The 21,989-nt window shown below is 43.8% G+C and overlaps 2 protein-coding genes across 8 annotated transcripts in view; one reads left to right on the top strand and one right to left on the bottom strand.

Moving 5' to 3' along the window:
• Positions 1 to 1,419: 1,419 nt before the first annotated feature.
• Positions 1,420 to 14,945, bottom strand: NABP2 (nucleic acid binding protein 2). Of its 3 annotated transcripts, none has more exons than XM_084837067.1 (8): positions 14,761 to 14,882; positions 14,315 to 14,434; positions 12,296 to 12,400; positions 11,384 to 11,522; positions 8,543 to 8,614; positions 6,262 to 6,343; positions 5,237 to 5,303; positions 1,420 to 3,391 (listed from the first exon to the last, which is right to left on the bottom strand). In XM_084837067.1, exons 3-8 carry the CDS (start codon positions 12,372 to 12,374, stop codon positions 3,189 to 3,191), a joined length of 642 nt encoding a protein of 213 aa, XP_084693193.1. In that variant the 5' UTR covers positions 12,375 to 12,400; positions 14,315 to 14,434; positions 14,761 to 14,882; the 3' UTR covers positions 1,420 to 3,188. The 3 variants fall into 3 exon arrangements, with proteins under 3 accessions (XP_084693193.1, XP_084693192.1, XP_084693191.1); XM_084837066.1 differs by having other exon boundaries at positions 14,315 to 14,417; XM_084837065.1 differs by lacking the exon at positions 14,315 to 14,434 and having other exon boundaries at positions 14,761 to 14,945.
• A 5,203-nt stretch (positions 14,946 to 20,148) lies between these two features.
• Positions 20,149 to 21,989, top strand: part of RNF41 (ring finger protein 41) — a 35,331-nt gene continuing 33,490 nt past the window's right edge. For all 5 annotated transcript variants that reach the window (XM_084837063.1, XM_084837060.1, XM_084837061.1 and 2 more), the window contains exon 1: positions 20,149 to 20,233. The gene's annotated coding sequence lies outside the window, so the exon portion shown is untranslated. The remainder of the gene's footprint in view (positions 20,234 to 21,989) is intronic.

Genomic DNA, 21,989 nt, shown 5'->3' with positions numbered 1-21,989 from the left:
GGGCAGCAGTGGGCGTGCCTAAGCCCCCAGGAGGCGCGGAACTAGAACAGCCCCGCCCTCTTGAGCTCCGACACCCTCCTCCCCATAGAGATACAAAGAGATACAAGCGGCCCCTCCTTTCCGGTATGATTTAGGAGCTCCACCCATCTTGGTTGGAATGGACAAGAGCACAACGTGTCTGTGTACAAGAGGACGAAGTAGAGTTGTCGTAACTTACTGTGCCTCTGCCCTCTCACAAACACAACGTATAGTTTATTTTACTGTAACTACTGCCGTTTATTTCTCCTTTCCTAGTGTGTAAAGAGTTTGACAGCAATTAAACACACACCATATTCTCTTACACAAGATGAAAAGAGCATGAACTCTTAACCTAATTTGCTGCCCTCCCCTAAAAAGGAAGAGCCCAGATGTCCAACCACAGCTATGCTATATCCAGCTATGTCCTGGATTTCTCTATTGTGTCTTATGGGTGACTGCCCCTTTATTCCCCCTTCCTCAACTTGCATCTTCTTGGAGGTGTGTGTGTGTGTGTATATACTATACTATAAGCTTACTTTTAATGAAATTAAAAGACACTTGCTCCTTGGGAGGAAAGCTATGGCAAACCTAGACAGCATAGTAAGAAGCAGAGACATCACCTTGCCGACAAAGGTCCGTCTAATCAAAGCTATGGTTTTCCCAGTAGTAATGTATGGCTGTGAGAGCTGGACTATAAGGAAGGCTGAGTGCCGAAGAATTGATGCTTTCAAACTGTGGTGCTGGAGAAGACTCTTATGAGTCCCCTGGACTGCAAGGAGGTCAAATCAGTCAATCCTAAAGGAAATCAACCCTGAGTGCTCATTGGAAGGACAGATACTGAAGCTGAAGCTCAAATATTTTGGCCACCTAATGCGAAGAGAAAACTCTCTGGAAAAGACCCTGATGCTGGGAAAGACTGAAGGCAAAAGGAGAAGGGGACGGCAGAGGATGAGATGGCTAGATAGCATCACCGATGCAATGAATATGAACTTGAGCACGCTCCGGGAGAGAGCGCAGGACAGGAAGGCCTGGTGTGCTATGGTCCATGGGGTCACGAAGAGTCGGACACGACTGAACAACAACATAAGCTTACTCTCTCTCTCTCTCTCTCTATATATATATAATATATATATATAGTAAGCTTATACCCCAACTTTCCAATTTAAAAAAAACATGACATACCATACTCACCACCAGTACACCAACAATTCTGTGCAGGCAGCACAAATTTGACATGGGGGCTGGAGGGCTTGGGCAATACAGCCAGAGAGGACCCTCTTAAAATGTGAGAAATAAGTGAACTGAGGTGTCGCCAGCTTTCTGAGTTCGCCTGAATCCCCAACTTTCCATGGTGCTAACAGGGACTATGCAGAAACTGGCACAGAGACGCTGCAAGTAACTCATGTTACCTGGCCTTGAGGGCGGCCACATGTCAGGTGACTAGATTTATTCAGGTATTGTTACACATTTATTGTGGTTGTCCTAGATTTGTAGGCAAACAGTAACACTCACATCCATAGTTCCTTGGAATAGCACATTTACTCTGATCAGAGATGTTCACGGGATAAGAGGATTAAAATATTTATTCCCAAACATTCATGGATAGTACATTCAAACAGCCATGTCAGATTAGACAACAGTGATGTTCTTTAGGGGGAAAAAAACTTCAGCAAAGTAATTCAAGCAAATTATCCTGGAGGGGGGAACAGAGGCAAAGGAATAAAAAGAGGCTAGGACCCAAAAGCTAGATAAAAGAGCACTTCAAAATATTTTTACTTCAGCAATGGCCATTAAGCCACAATTGCAAAAAAATGTGAGACGTCTGACATTTTACTGTCAAGAAATTGTGTTAACTTTGGCAAACATTTTAGCGTCAAAATGTTACCCTATCCTCCTTTGAAAACTGGTTATATAATCGCAAAATGGTCCTCATCTTCCTTCAGATAGCTTGAGACCAGGACCAGACCATCTATAGCTTTCTGTGGGCCCTTGGGCAACTTTGGCCTAGGAGGGCCCCTTAAAGTTTGAGGGGGTAGGAAGGTATATCCATTGAAGAACCTGGAGCATATGAACTAAGAATACCCTATAAGACTCCTGTAATGTCACAGGAGAGTCTAGGTATCTTTCTTATTTCATACAGGGCTTGAGCAGTTCAGAGATAATTTCATACAGGGCTTGAGCAGTTCAGAGTTCTGCATCACCTCTGACCTAGCTGGGCCTTACACCAAGTGAGAACCAAGGCAACTGCACTAGCTGAAAAATGCCCAACACCACCAACCTCCACCACCAGTCATGCTGAAGCCTACGAGAATAAAAACATAGATCTATTCCAAGATTTCAGCATGGTAGGCCAAATTAAAAAACACAAAATGTTCATTTTTCAAAACTATTAAAATCTGGTGCTTGAAAATGAGCTTTCCTTTTCTTGTCAATTTTGCTGCATTGCTAATTTAACATCATCATTACATCTACAGAAACCTACCTACAGGTTGCTGTAAGCTAGAATATCAGTCAAGAATATCTTTGGGAAAACAACAGTGCCATCTTATTGACCAGTTCTGGGAAAGTTACACAGACTAATAGTTTGGCTTGAAAAAGGTGGTATAAATTCCGTTTGTTTGCCTAACTATACCTCCTCTGTACAAGCCATCCCATGAAAGCTAAGGGCTTATCTTTTAGTTCACAATACTAAAACCACTCAGGCCAGGGTAGTTTCATAGACTTCACCATGAATGTTAAGGATTTTAGACTTACAAATGAGCTAAATTCAAGGACACATGCCCATAGCACAGGAGCCTATTATCTTGGAAGGTTAAAGGTAAGAATGAAACACTATCAGGCAAAAGGATAGTATGGCAATCATGTTAATCTCCTGCAAAGGGAGAGATGAATGTACATAAATGGGGAATCCTGAAAAGAACAAGTCTGACCTAGAATATCAGTATAAACACAACAAACACCATGTCCCTCACCCAGTCAGCATTGCATGTTAAAAGTACATTTCAGTAGCTAAACATAAGTTGGTTTCATAGTCTCTACTCCAGCATGATATTCATCTCTTCCCTTCCATATCAGCCCCTCTGCTTCAGAACTGGTCAGCAGGAGGTAAAAGGTAACACAGCAGGCAGCAGAGGGAAGAGGTATAAAAGCACTCCCTAGTCCTGCACCTGTTATCTCTTGCTGCTTCGCCGTGTCTCTTTGCCATTGCTGACTGGGTTGGAGGACGACCCTGTCCCTGATGAACTCCCACTCTGGTGGTTGGGCTGACTCCTGGTGATGCGACCACTGGTGGTGTGGGAGGGGGCACTAGGCGGGTGTGTGGAGCTCCCAGAGCCAGAAGTGATTAACCCATTGCCATTCTGGTTGTCAGTGGCTGAGAGGGAGGGGGGGAGAGAGAGAGAGAGAGAGAAATCTTATTGAAACCATGGAGATGAAGCCATTAAACCCACAAGTAAACTTGTTGGGATATATTAAAAACACAAGTCGATATGGAAGGTTCAGATTCTAAACGTGTAACTGCAAGAACTGAAATCACTTACAGATGGAAAACGTGGTATTTTTAATCAAATGCTGGATGCATCAAGTGTGGAATACTCAATGTTACCAGCAATACATGCTGCTAGATTGTCAATGCAATCCTATGTCTACTCAGAAGTAAGTCCCACTGAGTTCAATGGAACTTATTCTTATAAGCATGTATAGGACCGGAGCCTCAGAGAGGGGGAAAGAAAAAATATTTTTGGAGAAAGGGAATTATTTTGTGGAAGACTGAAGTAAAAGATACAGTCAGATCGTTTCTGTTGATATATGCTGTTTTTAAAGGCCATAGGATTGTTACAACAAATATTATGGTTTGTTGCTGGATTGTGAACTGTAGATTGTTTGTGGTTAACACACCAAGGTTTGTTAGTATGGCTGGGTTTACACAACACAACAGCCCATGGAGATAATAAACTGAATTTGATAAACTTCGTACTTCTCCTGTAATGGAGATTTACTTAAGAGACTCCCCCACCTTTTTATTTGAATTAAAGCCAAGGCAGTTTACAAATACCACTTTACAAATAACACTGAATTTTTACAAATTTCAGTGGTATTTACAAATGCCACTGGAAAAAGAACACAAATGAAACCTAAATACATGATCAAGAGCAACAAGACACTTCACAAATATCCAAGTTAATAATTTGTAAGACGTTGCCTGGAACAACTGCCTAAAAGAGCGCCAATGTAGTGGTTAGAGTGTTGGACTGGGACTTGGGAGATCCAGGTTCCAGTCCCCACATGGCCATGAAGCTAACAGCATGGGGATATATCACCACCTGCTGATTCCTGACAATCAAACTGCTGTTCAAAGCCAGCAACCCTACATTTAGGACTTTATAGTTAGAATTAGCATGTTGAAGAGTTCCAGCTTTAGGGATCCTATGTCCTTGACTATTGACTGGAATAGATTAAAGAAAGTTGGCAGAAGAGCAGCTTGTCCTGTCATTGTACTACGGTGAAATGAAAAGATGTATCCACTAAAACAGGGACAATTAAATGTTTATATGAACCCTACATTTGGTAACTTGGCCTATCTGTCCTACAACACTCCTATTCTGAAAGATCATTACCCTCAGATGACAAAACAGTGACATAGCCCTTTTTGCCATCACTTTTGCAAGTTTATCTTTACAATCATGAGGGCCAGAAACTTGCTTTCTAAAAAACAGGACCACTGCCAGAAGTCCAAAAGCTAGAAATGACAGGAATCTAACAGCCTGATCCTACGCAGAGTAAGACACACCTAATCCCATTTAGGATTGGTCTGTAGGATGATCCTGTGTGCCAATGCAGAATTCCCACTCACCCCTCCAAAGCAATTACCAACTTTCCTCAAGACTGCAGCAGAAGAAAGGATTAAATTTCCCTTCCCTGCCTGCTGTGATCCTAATAATTATCTCTCTCGCACACTTGCATTTTTAAAAAACTGCACATTAAATGCAGAAATACATTTAATCATCACATCCAATTTGCCCCCCTTGGAGACTGTGGGCAGATAGTGGGTTGGATGTTGACCATTTCCAGGCTAAACAACACAACCAGGCAGTAATTCCCCCACTCTGCTTATGGCTGGACAAACTGAATTGACCATGGGTGACTTCCGGTCCACTCAGGCCAGAGAAGCACTTTTGCTCAGTAGTCCTAGGGAGGCGTAAAGACACTAGCTGCTTACCTGCTGATGATGTAGAGGGTCCTGGTGTAGTTTGGGAGGCTGTGGGTGTTGAATTATCATTCTGCGTCTATAAGAGAAAACACAGATTGCTCACATTGACTGACTGATGCAGAGGTTCTACAGATACCACCGCCATTTGAGCAGAGGGCAACGAGAGTCTCGCAAAAATATGCTGAAAACCAATCCAACTAGGATAACTATGTAATGGGGGGTGGGGGGAGCAAGGAAGAAGGTAAGGGCTGATGTTATAAGGCTATCGGGGGGGGGGGAGTTCTGAAACAAGGCATCAGGGCCATTCAGAGGAGTGGTACAGACTCCACAAAATAATTATTACATGGCCATATTCATCTAGGCAAGGTGAATCTTAAAGTTGTTTTCTGGAAGCACCTGAAAGAGAAAAGCACACCCAATTCTACACACTAAGGAAGTTGTTCCCATTTCCAGCCATCCTCATAACACACACTTCAGTTAGATCCATTCAGGCAATCCAAATCCATAACTTGGAAGGACCCTTGTACACCTTTAAGAGTTGCATAGAAGGGAAAAGCCCACCAGGGGCAGCTTCAGCCCCTCACTGCAATGGGTGAAATTGCTTCCTTCAGTGCTAGTCTTAAAAGGGAACCTTCTCAGGTTGTGGACCTGGCAACCTTATGGGCCTGGTTCCTGAAAGGTTCAGCTGTATAATCCTAAACCTCCACTGAAGCTTTCATTTTCCCAGGGCAAGGAAATATAATGGTAGTCTGTTACAAAATATAAAAGAAGTGTGGGAATTTACAGAGGAGAGATGCAATGGGATCAGGTGTTCATGGGAACAGGAACAGAATTTTAAAAAATCTTTTAAAAGACTCCACTTTGAGGGAGAGGGAGAACGGGGGAGGGGGGATGGAGTGACACATTTTCCTGTGGTCAAGGAAGATACAGAAATCTCTCATGATTGAGTTAGGAATGGACACTAGGGCTAGCAGACACCTCCTTCAAAATTTATTTCACTCCCCAACATCAGTTCAGGCAATCCTTATACTCACATTTTTGTTTTGTGACTGCTGGGCAACATACTCTGGATTTGGCTCACTGAAATTTGGCACTTCTGAGTAAACCATACAAAACCTGGGGCAGGAGATATTACAGATAAAAATGCAGTCCTCATTTCATTAATCAGTTTCCATGCTGCTCTCTCCCTCTCCCACAATGTATGCAGGACTAGTCTTTATTTAAGGGTGCAATCCTATACATGTTTAGACAGAGAAAATGTCCTACAGTGCCCAGCATTCCCATGCTGGCTGGGGAATGCTGGGAGTTGTAAGACTTCTTTCTGTCTAAATATGCATAGGATTGCCCTTAAGCATTTTAGCCCTACTCCAGCTGAAAAGTCTCCCTGAGCAGCTCACACATCAAGTAAAAAAATCAGCCAAGATAGCCCATGCCCTCAGGCTTACAATCTAAAAGACATGACACAAAAGGAAAAATGGATAGGGAGGAAGGAGGTGTAAAGTTTAATATTTCCCTGAGTGAGGGGTGTTCGAAACCTGCCAATATGGGTTCTGCCCAGAAAATAGTACACTCCTGGACTTTTCTCAAAAACAGAAATAGGGTTCATTTTACAAATAAGAGGATTATAATATCTTTGGTGAACAAGGAATATGAGAACAACCTAGTATAAGAACAGCAGCATAAATAACTTGTATGTCCACAGAAAAAAAATCAGCTCTATAGCTCCTAGAACCTCTCTTCACTTTCCAGCCCTCTTCCTCAACTTCTCACCTTAACTGGCCTAACTCCCATGTCACCTGCATTCTCTCCATCATCTGGTACCCAGCCACACTCACTCCCATTCCACTCCCTCCCGACTAGACACCCCCCACCTAAGGTTCACTACACAGGAAAAAAGCAAACTCAGGCCGCAGTTCTTAAAATTCTTATAATGATCAGCCAGGATCAAAACCATTCAGGTAGCCTGATCGAATGGCCACTTGTAAGTGACAGTTGAGGGACAGCCAAAGGCACTATATGGCAATAAGCCATAGTATCCACATGCTAAATAGCAGCAGTAACAGCAGCCCTGAAAAAGTATGTTTGATCCTTTTAGGCCTAAACTTGCCAGACAGCACTAGACCCAAACTTTGACAGTATTCTTTGAACTATAGACTTTTATCATTGTGGGGGAGGAAAAATTCAAGCTGTCAAAATCAAAACCTGACAACAGACAAGATTACTCAGGCTACTATGTTGCCAGAGTGATCTAGAGTTAAGCTCCATATTGCTAAAAAAAGGGGGAAACAGTTACAAAGGAGGGTAGCAACAGCCATGCAAGCTCATCCAGTGAGGTTCTGTTAAAGACAAGGCCGGGGGGTGGGGAGGACACACAGAAGACCCTGCCTTCAAGTATAAACACCACCACCACAACCAGCATTGTACAAGTCATTATAACAGCAATAGATAAAACATGAGAAATATTACACTTTGGGATTTTTCACAGAAACATTCTGGGAAAACAAGGAGTCATCTGTAAGAAGAGGGGATATGAAATTTACCTCAGATTACAAAGTAAAGATTTGTAAATTAATAGATACTTTGAGATGTCTATTCTACAGCATAAAAGGGTATTCATCCCATAGAGTCTGGACTTTTCTACATGAGGCTTTTGGTTTGCCACTTTACCAAGCTTCTGCTTCCAAATTCTTTGCAGGATTAAGATTGGCTTCTTTACACATGTTTTTTTTTGGAGGTTTCTTTTACACAACCATTATATGTTCCATTACACTAGCACTAGGTGGCACTGTGGTATAGTGAAATTGCGCAAACACACAAGGATTCTATAATGCCATTCAGGAAAATACCGAACTTTCCTCATTAGGAAAAAAAACACGATAATGGTTGCAAAGCACTGGAGAGACTTTGGAGGATGACACCACATGTAAAGGACCCACAAACTACTGTGACTGAGGAATCACGAGCACACAATGAGCACAGAATAAAAGCCTTGTGTAGAAAGGCTCTTAATTAAAAAGGTACTGGGCTATGGAGTTGGGGCAGAGATTCTTAAGCGAAAGATATATCTCAAGGTTTAGTACATTTGCTAACTTGTAGCCTGGAATGTTTATTATGGAGTAACCACCACACAAAAAGTCACTGGTACCTTTCATTCTGGAAATTAAGAAAGCTGCCTTCCATGGTTTCAGGGTATGTTATACACTCTAGAAGAATACTACCCTTTGGTGAAAATCTGGCTGAAGTCTGAACTAAAGAAACCTACCAACCCAACCCCCAATTCCAGAATGCAACACTGGAATAAGATGCAAGCCTTACTCTCCAACTTTCTGCAGGTCTCCTCCACGTCCGGTGTATAGAGTCAGGCAGCCTTTGAAAACAGATGCATACCTGATGGGGAGAAATCCATGGTTAAAAGCAGCACAAAATCCCTCTTACAGGGAAAATACCTGTTTGGGGGGGTACTTTGAAGCATGGCACATAAAGCTATTACATACCTGTATGCATATTAGCCCACCCGGCTTCCAGTTCAAATCAACTGAGCTCCTATACAATTTGGGATAATAACGGATGTCATCTGGAGGAAGTTATGTGTTTTAAAATCTTATTGAAACCAATAACACTTAAGCTGCAATCCTATATCTATTTACCTAGGAGTAACTCCCCCAAAATAAACACACATTTGCCGAGACCTGGAAACACTTGCATCTTTTATGGAAGTAGTATTTCTGTACTGCACTTCACACAGAAGGTTTTTAAACACAAGGGTGACTTGTGAAAACAATCCTATGTCACAGAACTGCATGGGAAAAGTCTCTTAGAGATACAACTGTACAAAACCTGTGAAAGGGGTTCAGAAGAACTGCTTTTAAGGTTCACTCAGGATCCCCAAAATACATTCACAGTGGAGCTGCTAGTCCTTTGCTGATCCACCAGATGCCCTGACAAGAGGAAAGGATCCCAATATTTCACACAAAATATAGAGGCTCAGTTTGGCATGGGTTATGCAAGGGTTGTTTAACCTTCAAATAACCCACAGTGGCTAGGTTCGCATGACATGGCAACCCCCTGATAACCGCAATCGGGGATTGCATATTCAAAATGGCACCTGGCACACGCTGCAGCTCATTGGGGGTTAAACAAACCACAGTGAGCCCAGTGTGTTGTGCAAACCAGGTCAGTGTGGCTTGGGGGTTAGACAGTTGTATCTAACTGTGTCCTTCCATCAGTGGAATGGACACCACTGGCAGATCGAATTCCCCCCTGCAATATCTTGCACACACCCCAAATCTGCTCCAGAGGATTGGGGGACCCTCTGGAGCAGATTTTAGGGACATGCAGGAGGCTGCTGGGAGGAAGGGAAGGAAACTCCTGCTGCACAAGGATAAGTTCACTCACGTAATGTTGGATTTAGCCCAGAGAATCTGACTAGGACTACAGAGACCAGAATTCAAATCCCCTTTTAACCATGACATTCACTGGATGACCTTGGACTAGTCTCCCCTTTCAGCCTAGCCTACCTGAAACAATACTGAGCTCCTTGAAGGAAGGGCAAGATAAAAATGCAACCCCAACCCTATATATGCGTGTGAGCGCATGTATGTGTGTGTACGTGTGTGCATGACTGGCTTTCTCTACTGAACGAGAGGAAAGAGGTCCCTTCTTCGTGTGTTCTTCTTGTTTAGCATTAAAAGTGCTGTGCAGATATGCCCTCTGCCTCTGAACAATCCAAGGTCAACACTGAGAAGAACATAAAAGACTGCTGCAGTGGATCCCTCTAGCCCAGTATTCTGTTTCCAACAGTGGCCAGGCAGATGCTTCCAGTAAGCCTACAAGCACAGCACAAAGGCCACAATCCTCCACTGTTATTTGTTCTAGCATCTAGTTTTCAGAAGAGAGCAAATGGATGCTCTAAAGCCGACAACTGCCACTTAACTTTGTGTTATTGGTTTAGTACTGCAGCTCTAAGCCAGAAACAAAGACAATACACTAGAAAGGCCCCTAAATAAATAAATGTTACCTCCCACACACATGCGCTTTCAAAAACCTCCCCATGAATGTGCCAAGAGAAAGGGTATGTGTATGTCATTTGAAACAAAGGGTAGCTTCATACATTATTTTTTCCTAGATGGCGACTGGTCCCTGTGTAGGAAAAAGCTTGTGTTTTGTAATGTGCAAAGGATGGGTGGGTGATGGGTCTTTTTTCTCTCTGTCACAGCCACATACACATACCACATGCACCTATACTGAATAAAATGCCATATAGGAAGGAAATCCACCACACAACAACCTATGTAACTTATAAGGGCTGATGCAGATATAACACAGCCTGTCCTTTTAACTATGACTAAGGGACTGGGAGCAGGCTGCTGGATCACATGCTCCTTTTCATGTGAATTCCCCCATTGACATGTAGTATGGTTTGCTCTTAGGTTAAGATTTCAAACCATGGCTAGGAATGAACCATGGTTAGCATTAACCATAGTTTAACTTCTATGCCACTGTAACCATTAACCATGCCTAAGATGCCGGGGGGGATTTATTCTCAAGACGGAGGGGCTGAAGAGGTAAGGACATGCAAACCTGTGCCCTGTTCTAGATCCCTTAACCATGCTTAAGGGCCAGGATGCATTATGTCTGCCCTGGACCAAAGGAAGACTGAAACTTAAAAGCAACTTATACATTTGCAGAGGGAAAGCACAACCTTTAAAGAAAATCATTTCCCTGCTCATTGTGCAAGTATCTTGGCAAAAATAGGGCATAAATAAGACCTTTTTATTCAGATGTATTAATCTAAAATCACTCCTTCAAGATTCCACATAAAACACTGTGAAACCACAGTGGGTGGGCAGAGAAAAGAAAAGCACCCTTTCAGCCCAATCCTATGCAGGTCTACTGCATTCAATGGGACTTATTCCCAAGTAATTGTGTACAAGATCACAGTCTTTAAACCTCCCTAACAGAATTCAAGAGTGCTAAAGTGCATTAGGGAGTAAGTAATCTGTATTAGGTGACCCTGAGCATATACCTCAAGTAGCCTGAAGTGAGCCCAACCATATTCGTTCCTTTCTCCAAGTGGCCCTTTAGTCATATCCCCAGAAGTAACATCCATCTCCCCATCTTCTCCAACTCCACTCCTATTGGAGAGATAATCCATACCCTTTGGTGAGTCGGATGATATCTCCTGGCTGGATTAGGTTCCCAACATCATCCCACACAGAGATGTTTATGCTGCCGGTTTTGTCGGCTACTTTACATGTCCGCACTTCATGGCCATCTTTTGTCTTGGTCACCCGGCCTAGTGGAAGAAGAGTCACCATAATTCAAAGTGGCTAAGAGGATGTTTCTGGTTTCATGTCAGAAGGACAGGGCTAAAGCAGCTACAGTTCCATCCTAACCCCATCCCATGCAAACACTGACATCTGCTGCTCTTTACTCACAGAAGGGAGGAAAAAGAAACACAGAGAAAAAGGAAGAAGAAAGTGTACCTTCAAATTCTATGGCATAATAAGAAAGGAACACAAAAGTAGTACAGATATGCAAGTAATATAAGCACAATATTATACACTAACAAATGAGATGAGAATATTTTGACATGCAATGGAGTACATAACTGCTAGCTGATATCACAGTATGCAGGATAGTGAAACTCTTTTCAGCATGCACATAATACTGTGCCTATATATATATAAAATACAAGAATAAAATATCTAGATTCGCCAGTAAGCTGCACTCCGCCTGATAGGAGGTGAGTCTGCTTCTCCATTATTCACAGAACCTTATTCACAAAAATCATGCAACATTGTCTTCCTCAGTTCTGCAATTCTTTCCATGGGAATAAGCCCACTGAACTAAATGGCACTTACTTCTGAGTAGATATGTGTAGGGTTGCACTGTAAGCTGACTATTGATAAAAGAAAATCCAGATGCAACCTATAATTACTAGAGGAAGGCAATGTAATAGTCCTATGTCCAGGGATAAGACTGTATAAGCAGAATGGCCTCCCAACTATCCAGCGTCAGTTTTTTAAACAAGCTAACCCATCTTCTTCTCTTCTACACAACACTCACCTGTTTCCAACACAATGAATATAAGATTTAGGTTTTTCAAGCCCGGTTTAATATCCTTCACCAAAGTTTCTGTTGTCATGTTGAATGGCTTTCGATTTCCAGTATCTGAGCAAATAATTATTTTTTAAAATCTTAACAACTAGCAAATACAACAAACAAAGAAAGGTACTGACTGCGGTAGATAATAAAATCTTGTTATTTTAACCTTGAATAGTCATTGTTACTTTAACTTTATTCTGTGCCCTTCTCTACTTAGGACATAAAAGCAATGTTTCAACACCACCAAATACGTAAGTTTCTACTGTGCAGACTATTCCCCCCACCCACCACAGCTTGCTTGGGTTTTCAGACCTAAAATATCCAAAATCTATCACTTAAAAGATAGATTGTTCACCTACCATTGTTTAGACTCCTGCCACTCTTGACCAGTGGAAAAACTGCTGCAAATCAAACACTTGCACAGATTCATGGAGCAATATCAAAAGTGATGCTAGGAATGCTTTTTGTTTTAGTTTTAATCTGATATGTGTCAGTTTGGAAGGTTGATAATGTAGAAAGTGGACTCACATTTAAATAGAAAATCGCTTGCGGAAATACCCATCAAGTGTGAGGAAACCCAATGTATAGGTCAACCTTCTGTTCTAAAATACAATATCTTGTATCTAAATGCCTAACCTGTTTGGAACAAGTATGAGATACTGCACTGGCACTATGTGCTTCAGGTACATATGCAGTCTTCCTGCTGTGCTTTGGTGTGATTTGTTTCTCGTCTACTGAGATGGGAAGCAGGCAGGAGCCCAGTACTAGAGCATAGGCCTGGCTCTGTACCATAGCCGGGCCCACAAGCCTTCTGGCCCAAGCATACCACAAACCTCCACAGCTGCGCTGCAGACTGGCCACCCATGACCCACATCTATGACAAACATCCTTGATGGAGACTCTAAAAACAACAACCTTGAGTTAAACCAGTTCAAATGTTACACACACAACTCACATAATGGTCGCAGAAAAACATTTCCATGTGGCTATGACTCTAATGGAGGCATAACTTTTGCAAACTGCTTATTGTCTGGACCAGCCAGGGCATACGTTCTTGGAAGCTGTTGGTGAGGAGACGCTCCGTGCAACTGAACTGAGCTACATGGTAAACAGCTTGTAAACTTTATGGGCCCCATAGGGAGCTGCCATGAGGTCGAAATTGCTTTTGGCAGCCTTTCCAGAAGGGCTGAAATGTTTGAACTGGGCTGAAGTGTAACCAGGTTCTAATAAAAGATATCACCACTATGTACCACTTGTTCTGGCTATTTTGGATACTCCTGCAGCTATCTAGCTAGAGGAGTTCATCTATGCTTGTGAAGCCTTTAGAAGTCTTGATAATTTAGAAGTCAAACATTTCAAACCACCCCTTATTGTCCCAATCTGAAAACAAATATCTATCTATCTGCATGATACACTACTTTGCTTACTTCCAGTCTCAGGTATTGGGTTTTCTCTTCATAGCACTTGGAATTTTTAAACAGGTTAATGCTAGATCACCCATATCACATTTTAACCATTTTCCCTCTCTCTGGAGAGAAGTTATTTTTTGTCCACACAAGAAACCTGGCCTAATGCCACAAAATTTTTAACCCCTAACATTATAGAAGTTCCCACTGATTACAATCTTAGAACAAATACACAAAATCACATCCTTTTATACACTCCCTGGGTCCATCTTTAACACTGTTAACGTGATTAGAAGCCTCAAGCCATTCACTGAAAAAGCAGGAGATAAGTTCCATCTTTGACTCTCTTCAATTTGCTCTAACTTGGAGCCCAGAAGAAGGTTACAGGGTGAGAAGGCTCACCTTCCTATGCTCATACCCAACTTCCAGCTACACTTAAAACACTGCTGCCGCTGCTATTAATTACTATGGCTACAAATACTCCCTTTATTTTGATACAAATTACAAAATACCAGGATGGGCTTATAAGCGCTGTTAGTCTAGTTCTATCAGGTTTCACACTACTAATCATTACCTGTTTTGAGCACTGTACACAAAATCCTCCTTTAGCACGTGTAGAAAACTGGTTTCAAGGGAACAGGCATAACATCCTCGCTGAGGTGACAGTTCACATACCACTGTAAGAAAAAGATACCTTCCCTTGTTTTTAGCCAGTCCAACCACCCTTCTGATCAATACAAACACAATGCATCTTCAGGTGATTTCTTTCTGCTGTACGATTCCCTTCTGTGGGAGGCAGAGATTAATTTGCTTATTCTTAACGAAAATCCCTGTACCGTGACAAATATTAGAACAGGAGAAAGAATGACCTAAAAACTACAATCAAACAACTTGGCAAATGTGCTGGTGAGCAGTTTTGTTCCTATGGACCATGGATTCTACCAGCCCTGCAACATGCACGTCTCTTGTTGCCATACCCAAAGTACCGAAGAGCTTAATGAAACCCCACATTCTCCTTACCATCAATCCCGAGGCCATTAATTACATTTTGAATAAAAGAGGGTCCCCCACCACTTTTCCAGGGATCCCGACCTGGAAGAACGTTGGGCTGCAGACATTCCAGGAAGTATCCTGCAGCGTCCGGAGCAGCCAATCGTGGCACAAGGCTGTCCTTCGACATGCAGGAATGTTCCAATCTTTCAGCCAATTGCAGGCAGTTAGAGTATTAAAGTGACAGTAGCACCAACTGATGCTTGTTAAATGTGCCAGCAGAGAGTGCTGTGGTGCTCTCTGCTCTTGCGGAGAATTTTCAGCTGTTTTATACATGGTGCTCCAAGTGCTTCATTTTTCAAGTTCGTTAAATGAATCATTCATGAATCATGAATGAATTACATTAAATAAACTTTTATAACTATCACAGAAGGATGCTCATGTAGTATTGGCATTCTACATATGTCATTAGTTAAATAAACTAATATGATACACTTTTGGTCTGGATCTTAACCTGCATGTCTGAAATTATGTGTGTTTCTTTCCACTGCAGTTGTTTTTGCTAACTGCACTTACACTTGATTTATACAACATTCCTAACATGATGAAATGTGGGTACACATCATATCTGTGGCAATTCAGCTAATGTTGAATTAATTGCTTCACAGAATGCCTTCTTCTTGGTTATCATAGACTCAAACAGTACAATTCATTATCTTCTTTGCATTAAGTACCATAGTATAGAAAGGGTAACATGAATCAGATGAAGTGGGCAGTGTCCATGAAAGCTTATGCCAGAATAAATTTGTTAGTCTTTAAGGTGCCACCAGACTCTTTGTTGTTATAATATAGAAAAGGTCCATAATTCAGCCTGTGAGGTACATGAACTTTTAGATTTCTGATTTGGATCTATGTTTATTTTTTTCTTGTTCACAGTCATGGTTTCTACATTTCTTAAAAATGTGCCTAGGTTTGCACATGTTCCCTATGGTAAGATATCTACAATTCTGTGCTGTCCCCACAACATATGCTATGCTGTGACACAATCCTGTATAGCTCAGAGAGATTTCATTTATACTTTAAAGTCACAACAATTAATGTGAGTTTAAGAGCTGCATCGTGTTATACATTTCTTTCATTGAAAGGGCTTCCATTTAGGAAATAGTACAAACCCTTCTTACAGCATCATCACATGTGTGTGTTCACCACATGTACACAGAGTGAGGTATGCATGTGTAATCATTGTACATGATGATTTATATGCAGGTTTCACACTATTTCCTACACAGAAGCCCTTCCCATATAGAAAATATAACAAGTAGAGTCACTGCTGCGTGGAAGTTCTTTTCCCTCAGCAGCTTTTACAGAGGTGGAGCAAGGTGTATAATGTTTGAATCAGCCTAACTCTCTTTTTGGAGTTTTGAAAGTTTGGACGGGTCTTCATAAACAGTGCTTCTTATAGATAAGGTCATGGGTGACCATCCTAGAGCAATACAACTGGACAAGGGAGACCATACTGCATACCAGTAATGCAAGCACTGTAAATGTGGGTGTCATCCTCACTATTTTTATTGCTTTCAGCATTCCCAATTCTAGACAATGTATCACAAGTTTCATGTTTTTAGGAGTTCCTTAATAAAGCCTAAAGTCACCCAAATGTGAACATCTCAACCATCATGTGCAATAAAGTAAAACTATGTTCTTGACAGTACTTGCAAACGTGTACTAATAATCAAAACCAATATGAATATACAAGTTAAACCAGAGCTCTGACCTAACACAGCATGAGCACATCCTCATGAATGTGTTTCATGTACATTCTTTTAAATATTGGCTGCAGCTAAAAGTTTGAGACCATGACAATAGCACAATCATTAAGGTTTCTAAGGGAGCAATCCTATGGCCGCTCGGCAGCAGCTAGACAGCCATAGGATATCTGGTTTTCCAGGAACTGACCTTGGAGCCCGTGCTCTGAGGTCGGTTCCTGGAGAACCAACCTCCCCGCACTTCCACGCTGCCTTGGAGGCAGTATGGAACAACACCATGCTCCACGCTTGCCAAAAGAGTGCGGAGCAGCCTAAAAGGGGTGTTCACGGGGGCATTACGGGGTGGGGAGGGCGGAAATGCCTGCACAACACATCCAATGTGTTGTACAGCAGCCTTCTCCCTCGCTCTGCCCTCCCGCAGCTAGACAGCTGCAATTGGCTGTCTAGCCAAAAATGCAGGGCAGGAGAAGCGCGGAGGGAATGATCCCCTCCATGCTTCTCCTGCCCTGCATTGGATAGGCCATCACTAGGAGTATAGCTAGGGCATGCTGGTAGTTGTAGGACTTTTGTAGGAATGTATTAGTTGTAGGAATGTATAGAATTGCATTCACATTCATTTATTTAAATGACACCATCAATGTGCATGGTGCTTTAAAGAGGACTGGTGTATATATCCCTGCCCCAAGAGGCTTACAATAATTTGGCTTGGGTCGGGGCTGCGAGAGTGGGCTGGACAGCATAGGAAGGGCAGAGGAGGCAGGGGTCAAAAGGAAAGAACGTGTTAACTCAGTTACATTTAGTGCCACTGGGACAAGGCTGTCAGTTTGGAGTGAGTCACAACAAGGTAGTCGAAGAGCAAGTCAAACTGGAGAGCCAGATACAAGCTAGCAACTTTAAAGGGCCAGATGGAACCCTACTGACCTCTGGTGTTACCTGATCACCACTGGGCTGACTGCTAAAATACAACTTGCTAGTCATCTGCAGTAGTGACACAGCAGCAGCCAGTAGCTCCCTTGTCCAACAAGTTGCCTCAGGGTAAGGTGCCTCAGTCCTGACACTGGAGTCACCAATTTGAGATAGCTGAGGACTGACAGGGTAGTTAAAATGACACATTTTGGACTTGAATTACCCTCCTATAAGATTCTTTACAGGCAGGGCTGGAGTAATCATCGTACATAAAGTACTGCGCAAAGCTCTAGCTAGATTTGAGGGAAAGGCAGCCTGTGTTGTGGCAGGCCCAGGTTCAAGGGTAGGCATGGTTGGGTGCCTGTCCCCATCCCAACAGGGGCCTACTGGTAAGAACCCCCTGGAGTTGCTCCTACTGAAACCTGTTTGTTCCCCTGCCTTCCACTCTGGCCCAGACAGTGGTGCTGGTGAGGAGGAGCAGTAGATGGCTGTCTGCTTGTCAAGCAAGTGGTAGCCATGATGAGAAAAAGGAGGAGGGGGAGGAGGAGGAGCAACAGCAGCTGGTGACAAATGTGGTGAGAAGGTCAACTAATTGATGAAGGGTCTTGTCCAAAGGTCCTCCAAAACCTGGAGTCAGCACAGCTGTGGGATAATTTTCAAGGCATTTTCAACCGTGGGGGCGTGCTCTTCCCATTGCTTGCGCTGAGCTCCAACTCTCCAAGATTCAGAACCCAGTGGTAGCTTCCTCAGCACAAGACACAAGAGGAGCACCTACCTTCCCAGCATTTACTAAAGTTGATATGTGTGTAAGCTGTGCAGTACAAGAAGCAATATACAGAACTGGGGCATGACAAAGCTAGGTAGCACTCCAGGTTAAATTTTAAACAGGGTGTACAAGAACACATCTTTTTCTGCCTACCGAAGTAGAGGAACGGGGGAAGTTATTTAGAAATGTTGAAACTTGCAACAGAGATTACAGAAGAGCTAGAAAAACCAGTTTCTTCCCCAGAACAAGGAATGTTGGTAATCTCTAATTATTTCAGCCTCAAAGGCTACTCTTGAGAGGTCAAAAGGAGGGTTCAGTTTTGTGCATTGTATGTGCAGCATATGTATTTCTGCCTTTGTGTATACCTGCTGACAAAGGAAAAATCATGGTTTTATGGTCAGACACATCTGGGGAAAGAATATGGTTCAGCTTAAGGGCCTGTCATGTCCTTTAACCTGTTCCTGTTTGCAGACACGTTTCCTGTGGAAAAAAGCATAACATGAACAGCAGCTAGCTATGTTGATGTGCTGGCAACGTGCAGAAGCCACAACAAATTGCTTTGGTGTGGGGGTGGGGGCTCAGGAGCTTGATGATTGGTTGTGTGAATATTCCAAAATGTGTTGAGACTGTGAGTCACAGTCAACCCACCATGCAAACGTTTCCCCAGGATGCAACATGTATCAATATGCATGAGGTAACAAAGCATTCACAGGATTGGTTACATCAAAAATGGCAAGCTCAACTGTGCACCACCAAGATTACATTGCTGAGAGCCAGTGTGATGTAATGACTAGTGTCAGACTACGATTGGGGAACTCAGGTTCAAATCCCAGTTGAGTCAAGAAACTCACTGGATATGGCCGTGGGTCAGTCACTCTCTCAACCTAACCTACTTCACTAGGTTGTTGTGAGGACAGAATGCAGGGAGAGGGAACCATGTATGCCAACTCAAGCTTCTTAGAGGAAAGGTTTGGAATAAATAATTCATCAAACTGACTGTATAAATTAGGCCAGAGCTGACATTTATTTTAAACGTCAGGATTCAATCCTGGAATATAAAGATGGTGGAAGTGCAAAGCACATTTCTCAGCAGGGATTAAGAGGGCTTCCAGATAAGTAGATGTTGTTGTTTTTGTAAGCAACAACAACCATGATGGGTATGGACTGAAGACACATGATACAGCAGCCTTGCTGAAGCTAAGCAGTGCTGCACCTGATTAGTGCCTGGATAAGGGACCCTGTGGGAACCCTGTGCATACTTCTTGACCTCTACTGAAGAATGGCTGGATGTAAATGAATGAATTAAATAAACAAGCATACGTCCTGGCATCTCCTTTTCTAGAAATTAAGCACTGGTGCTTTACCTATTTATCAGTCCCTGTATTAAGTTTATAGTGTGAGAGATAAAATACAGGGCCATTCAGAAGCCAAGAGAAACAAGTCACAACTCCTACGCCTGTTTACTCAGGGGTAAGTCTCACTGAGTTCAATGGGTCTTTATTCATTTATTTTTACATTTGTATCTCGCCTTTTTCTCTCTTGCAAGGAATCCAAGACAGCTTACGTTGTCCTCCTCCTCTCCATTTTATCTTTCCCGTTAAAGCGTGAGCGGAGTCTCAGCTTCAGGGCTGCGGTGCAGCCTCGTACAAAGGCGCTTCCCCAACAGGGCCAGAGAGAAGCGCAGCATCCAAGCCTAAGCACCACGGCGCCCATCAGCCGGCAAGAAGCTCCGCCCCGGTCCCGACACACCCACGACGGGCCACGCTCACTCCCTTCGCCGCCCCTCTCATCCTGCGTCTCCTTCGTCGGTCAGCCCGGCGGCGAAGGCAGCGGAATCACAGAGTCCCACGATTGTCCAAGTGGCTAGAGCGGTCTGCGTCGCGTTCTTTCTCGCCGCTTCCCCCCTCAGCGTCCCCGTGCGAGTGGATTCTCGCATCCGGGTCGAAGCTGGCGTGTTTCCGGTGGCGGCTGTGGTGATCTGGGGGGAGGGTGGTGGGAAGGAGACGGGGGAACGGACGAGGGTGCGGAGCGACGGCGGCTGATTCCGAGCGGGGCCTAGACCGAGGTAGGCGTAGGGGGTGCAGGTTATGGTGGGGAGTCGGGGGTCTGCACTTGCCTCTGAGGCGTCAGGGGGCGGCTTTGACGGGGGCGGGGCGGTGACGTTGACGAGCGTGCGTGTTTTGTTTTGAGGTACCTGGGGGCGCCTGAGGGAGGGAGCGGGATGGCTGTGGCGGAGCAGCTCGCCGGCACCGGCCCTGCGGGCGGCTGGACCAACAGGCGCAAGACTGAGGGCCCGCCTTGAGGCGAAGAGCTCGCGGTGGAGGGCTGCGAGGCGGCTGCACGAGTGGCTGGTGGACCGAGGGTGCAGCAGTCCTAGACGCCCATGCCAGCTGGCAAGGCCTCTTGGGCTCAGTGGGGCTTTCTTCTGGGGCCACGGGCCTGGGGTTGCGTTTTGAGAGGGCTGGGGAGAGTGGCTGGTGGGTTGTGGCCGGTGTGAGAGTGTTGGGCTAGCAAGGAGAGCGTGAGGGAGGTCCGGGAGCCACTGTGGGTAGTAGATCATTTTTTCACTAGGACCGGCGAGACCTGGTTTCAAATCACTTCTGTGCCGCGAAATTCACTGGGTGGCCTTTATAGGGCGGGGGGAAGAGAAGCCCCGTGTTCGTCGTCCTGACCTCATTTAAAAGAGAGGGATAAATATATTACTTGTTGTTCAGTCGTTAAGTCGTGTCCGACTCTTCGTGACCCCATGGACCATAGCACACCAGGCCTTCCTGTCCTCCGCTCTCTCCAAGAGTGTGCTCAAATTCATAAATATATTACTATTATTGTCTTATTCATATAGCACTTGAGATGTACAGGGTTTTTTTTTAAAGGGTAAAAAAGCAGGTCTCTGCCCCGTGGAGCTTACTGTTCTGCAAAAACTCAAACTCAACGGCTCAAAAATAACCAGCATAAATCCTCCACTCAGTGGTTTGAGTGGGAAAATTGGGTGGTGGGGTTTCTGAGAAAAGAGGATCTGTTGGGAATGTGTGGGAATGGGATTTGGCTTTCTAGTAAAGGAGATAGAAGGGTTACAGGTCCTTGCAGTTGAAACGTATGCAGAATCTTAAGGTTTGGGATGGGGGAGGTTCTGAGAGATGACTTGTTAGAAGATAACTGTTAGAGATGTGGGAGAGTAGTTAAGGTAACTTTGAGCTGTAAACATGATGAGGAAGACTGATGAGAAGTAAAGAGAGACTGCTTTGCTTATGGAGCGGAATAAGGCTGGAGATTTTAGAGGAAAACAAGAGCCTGGCATGGTGTGGAGATTACCTGAGAGGTTGGCTTACAGTGGCCGGAAGAAGCAGTGGCATGAGATGCAATTGGATTTGAGCACTGTTGGCTAGTGTCTTGTGCTCCCCACCCACATGAACACTGTGGAGGCTGTGTTTCTGGGGAACTGCGTGTGCCAGGGGATGGGCATTGGAGAAATCAACTTCAGTATGCAGCTGATGCATGCATGTGGTAGGTCCGTTACTGGGGGCTTGAAGAGCTGGTTCTGTTAAAGACGTAACTGAAGGTGGGAGTAAGAAGATCTTACAAGTGCCTTGCTCAGTGGATGCTCTGGTGAAGGATCCTGTGGCAAGTCCTTGCTTGATACTGAAAGAAGATCTGATATAGTTATAGCTGGTAGTCTAGAGCAGAATTCCTTTGATGCTGTAAAGAAGTGTTTTACTATAGTTCTGATCTATAGCACTGATGATGACAGAGAGCTAATCTTGTTTGTGGTAGTAAAGCAGGTTTTTGCTGCCTAAATTCAGTTGTGCAAGTTACAAGCAGGG

Source organism: Heloderma suspectum, chromosome 2 (assembly GCF_057233095.1).
Source record: "Heloderma suspectum isolate Gila_16-S chromosome 2, 16-S_ref, whole genome shotgun sequence".
Lineage (NCBI taxonomy): Eukaryota > Metazoa > Chordata > Lepidosauria > Squamata > Helodermatidae > Heloderma > Heloderma suspectum.
This window is presented reverse-complemented; position numbering and strand designations above follow the sequence as displayed.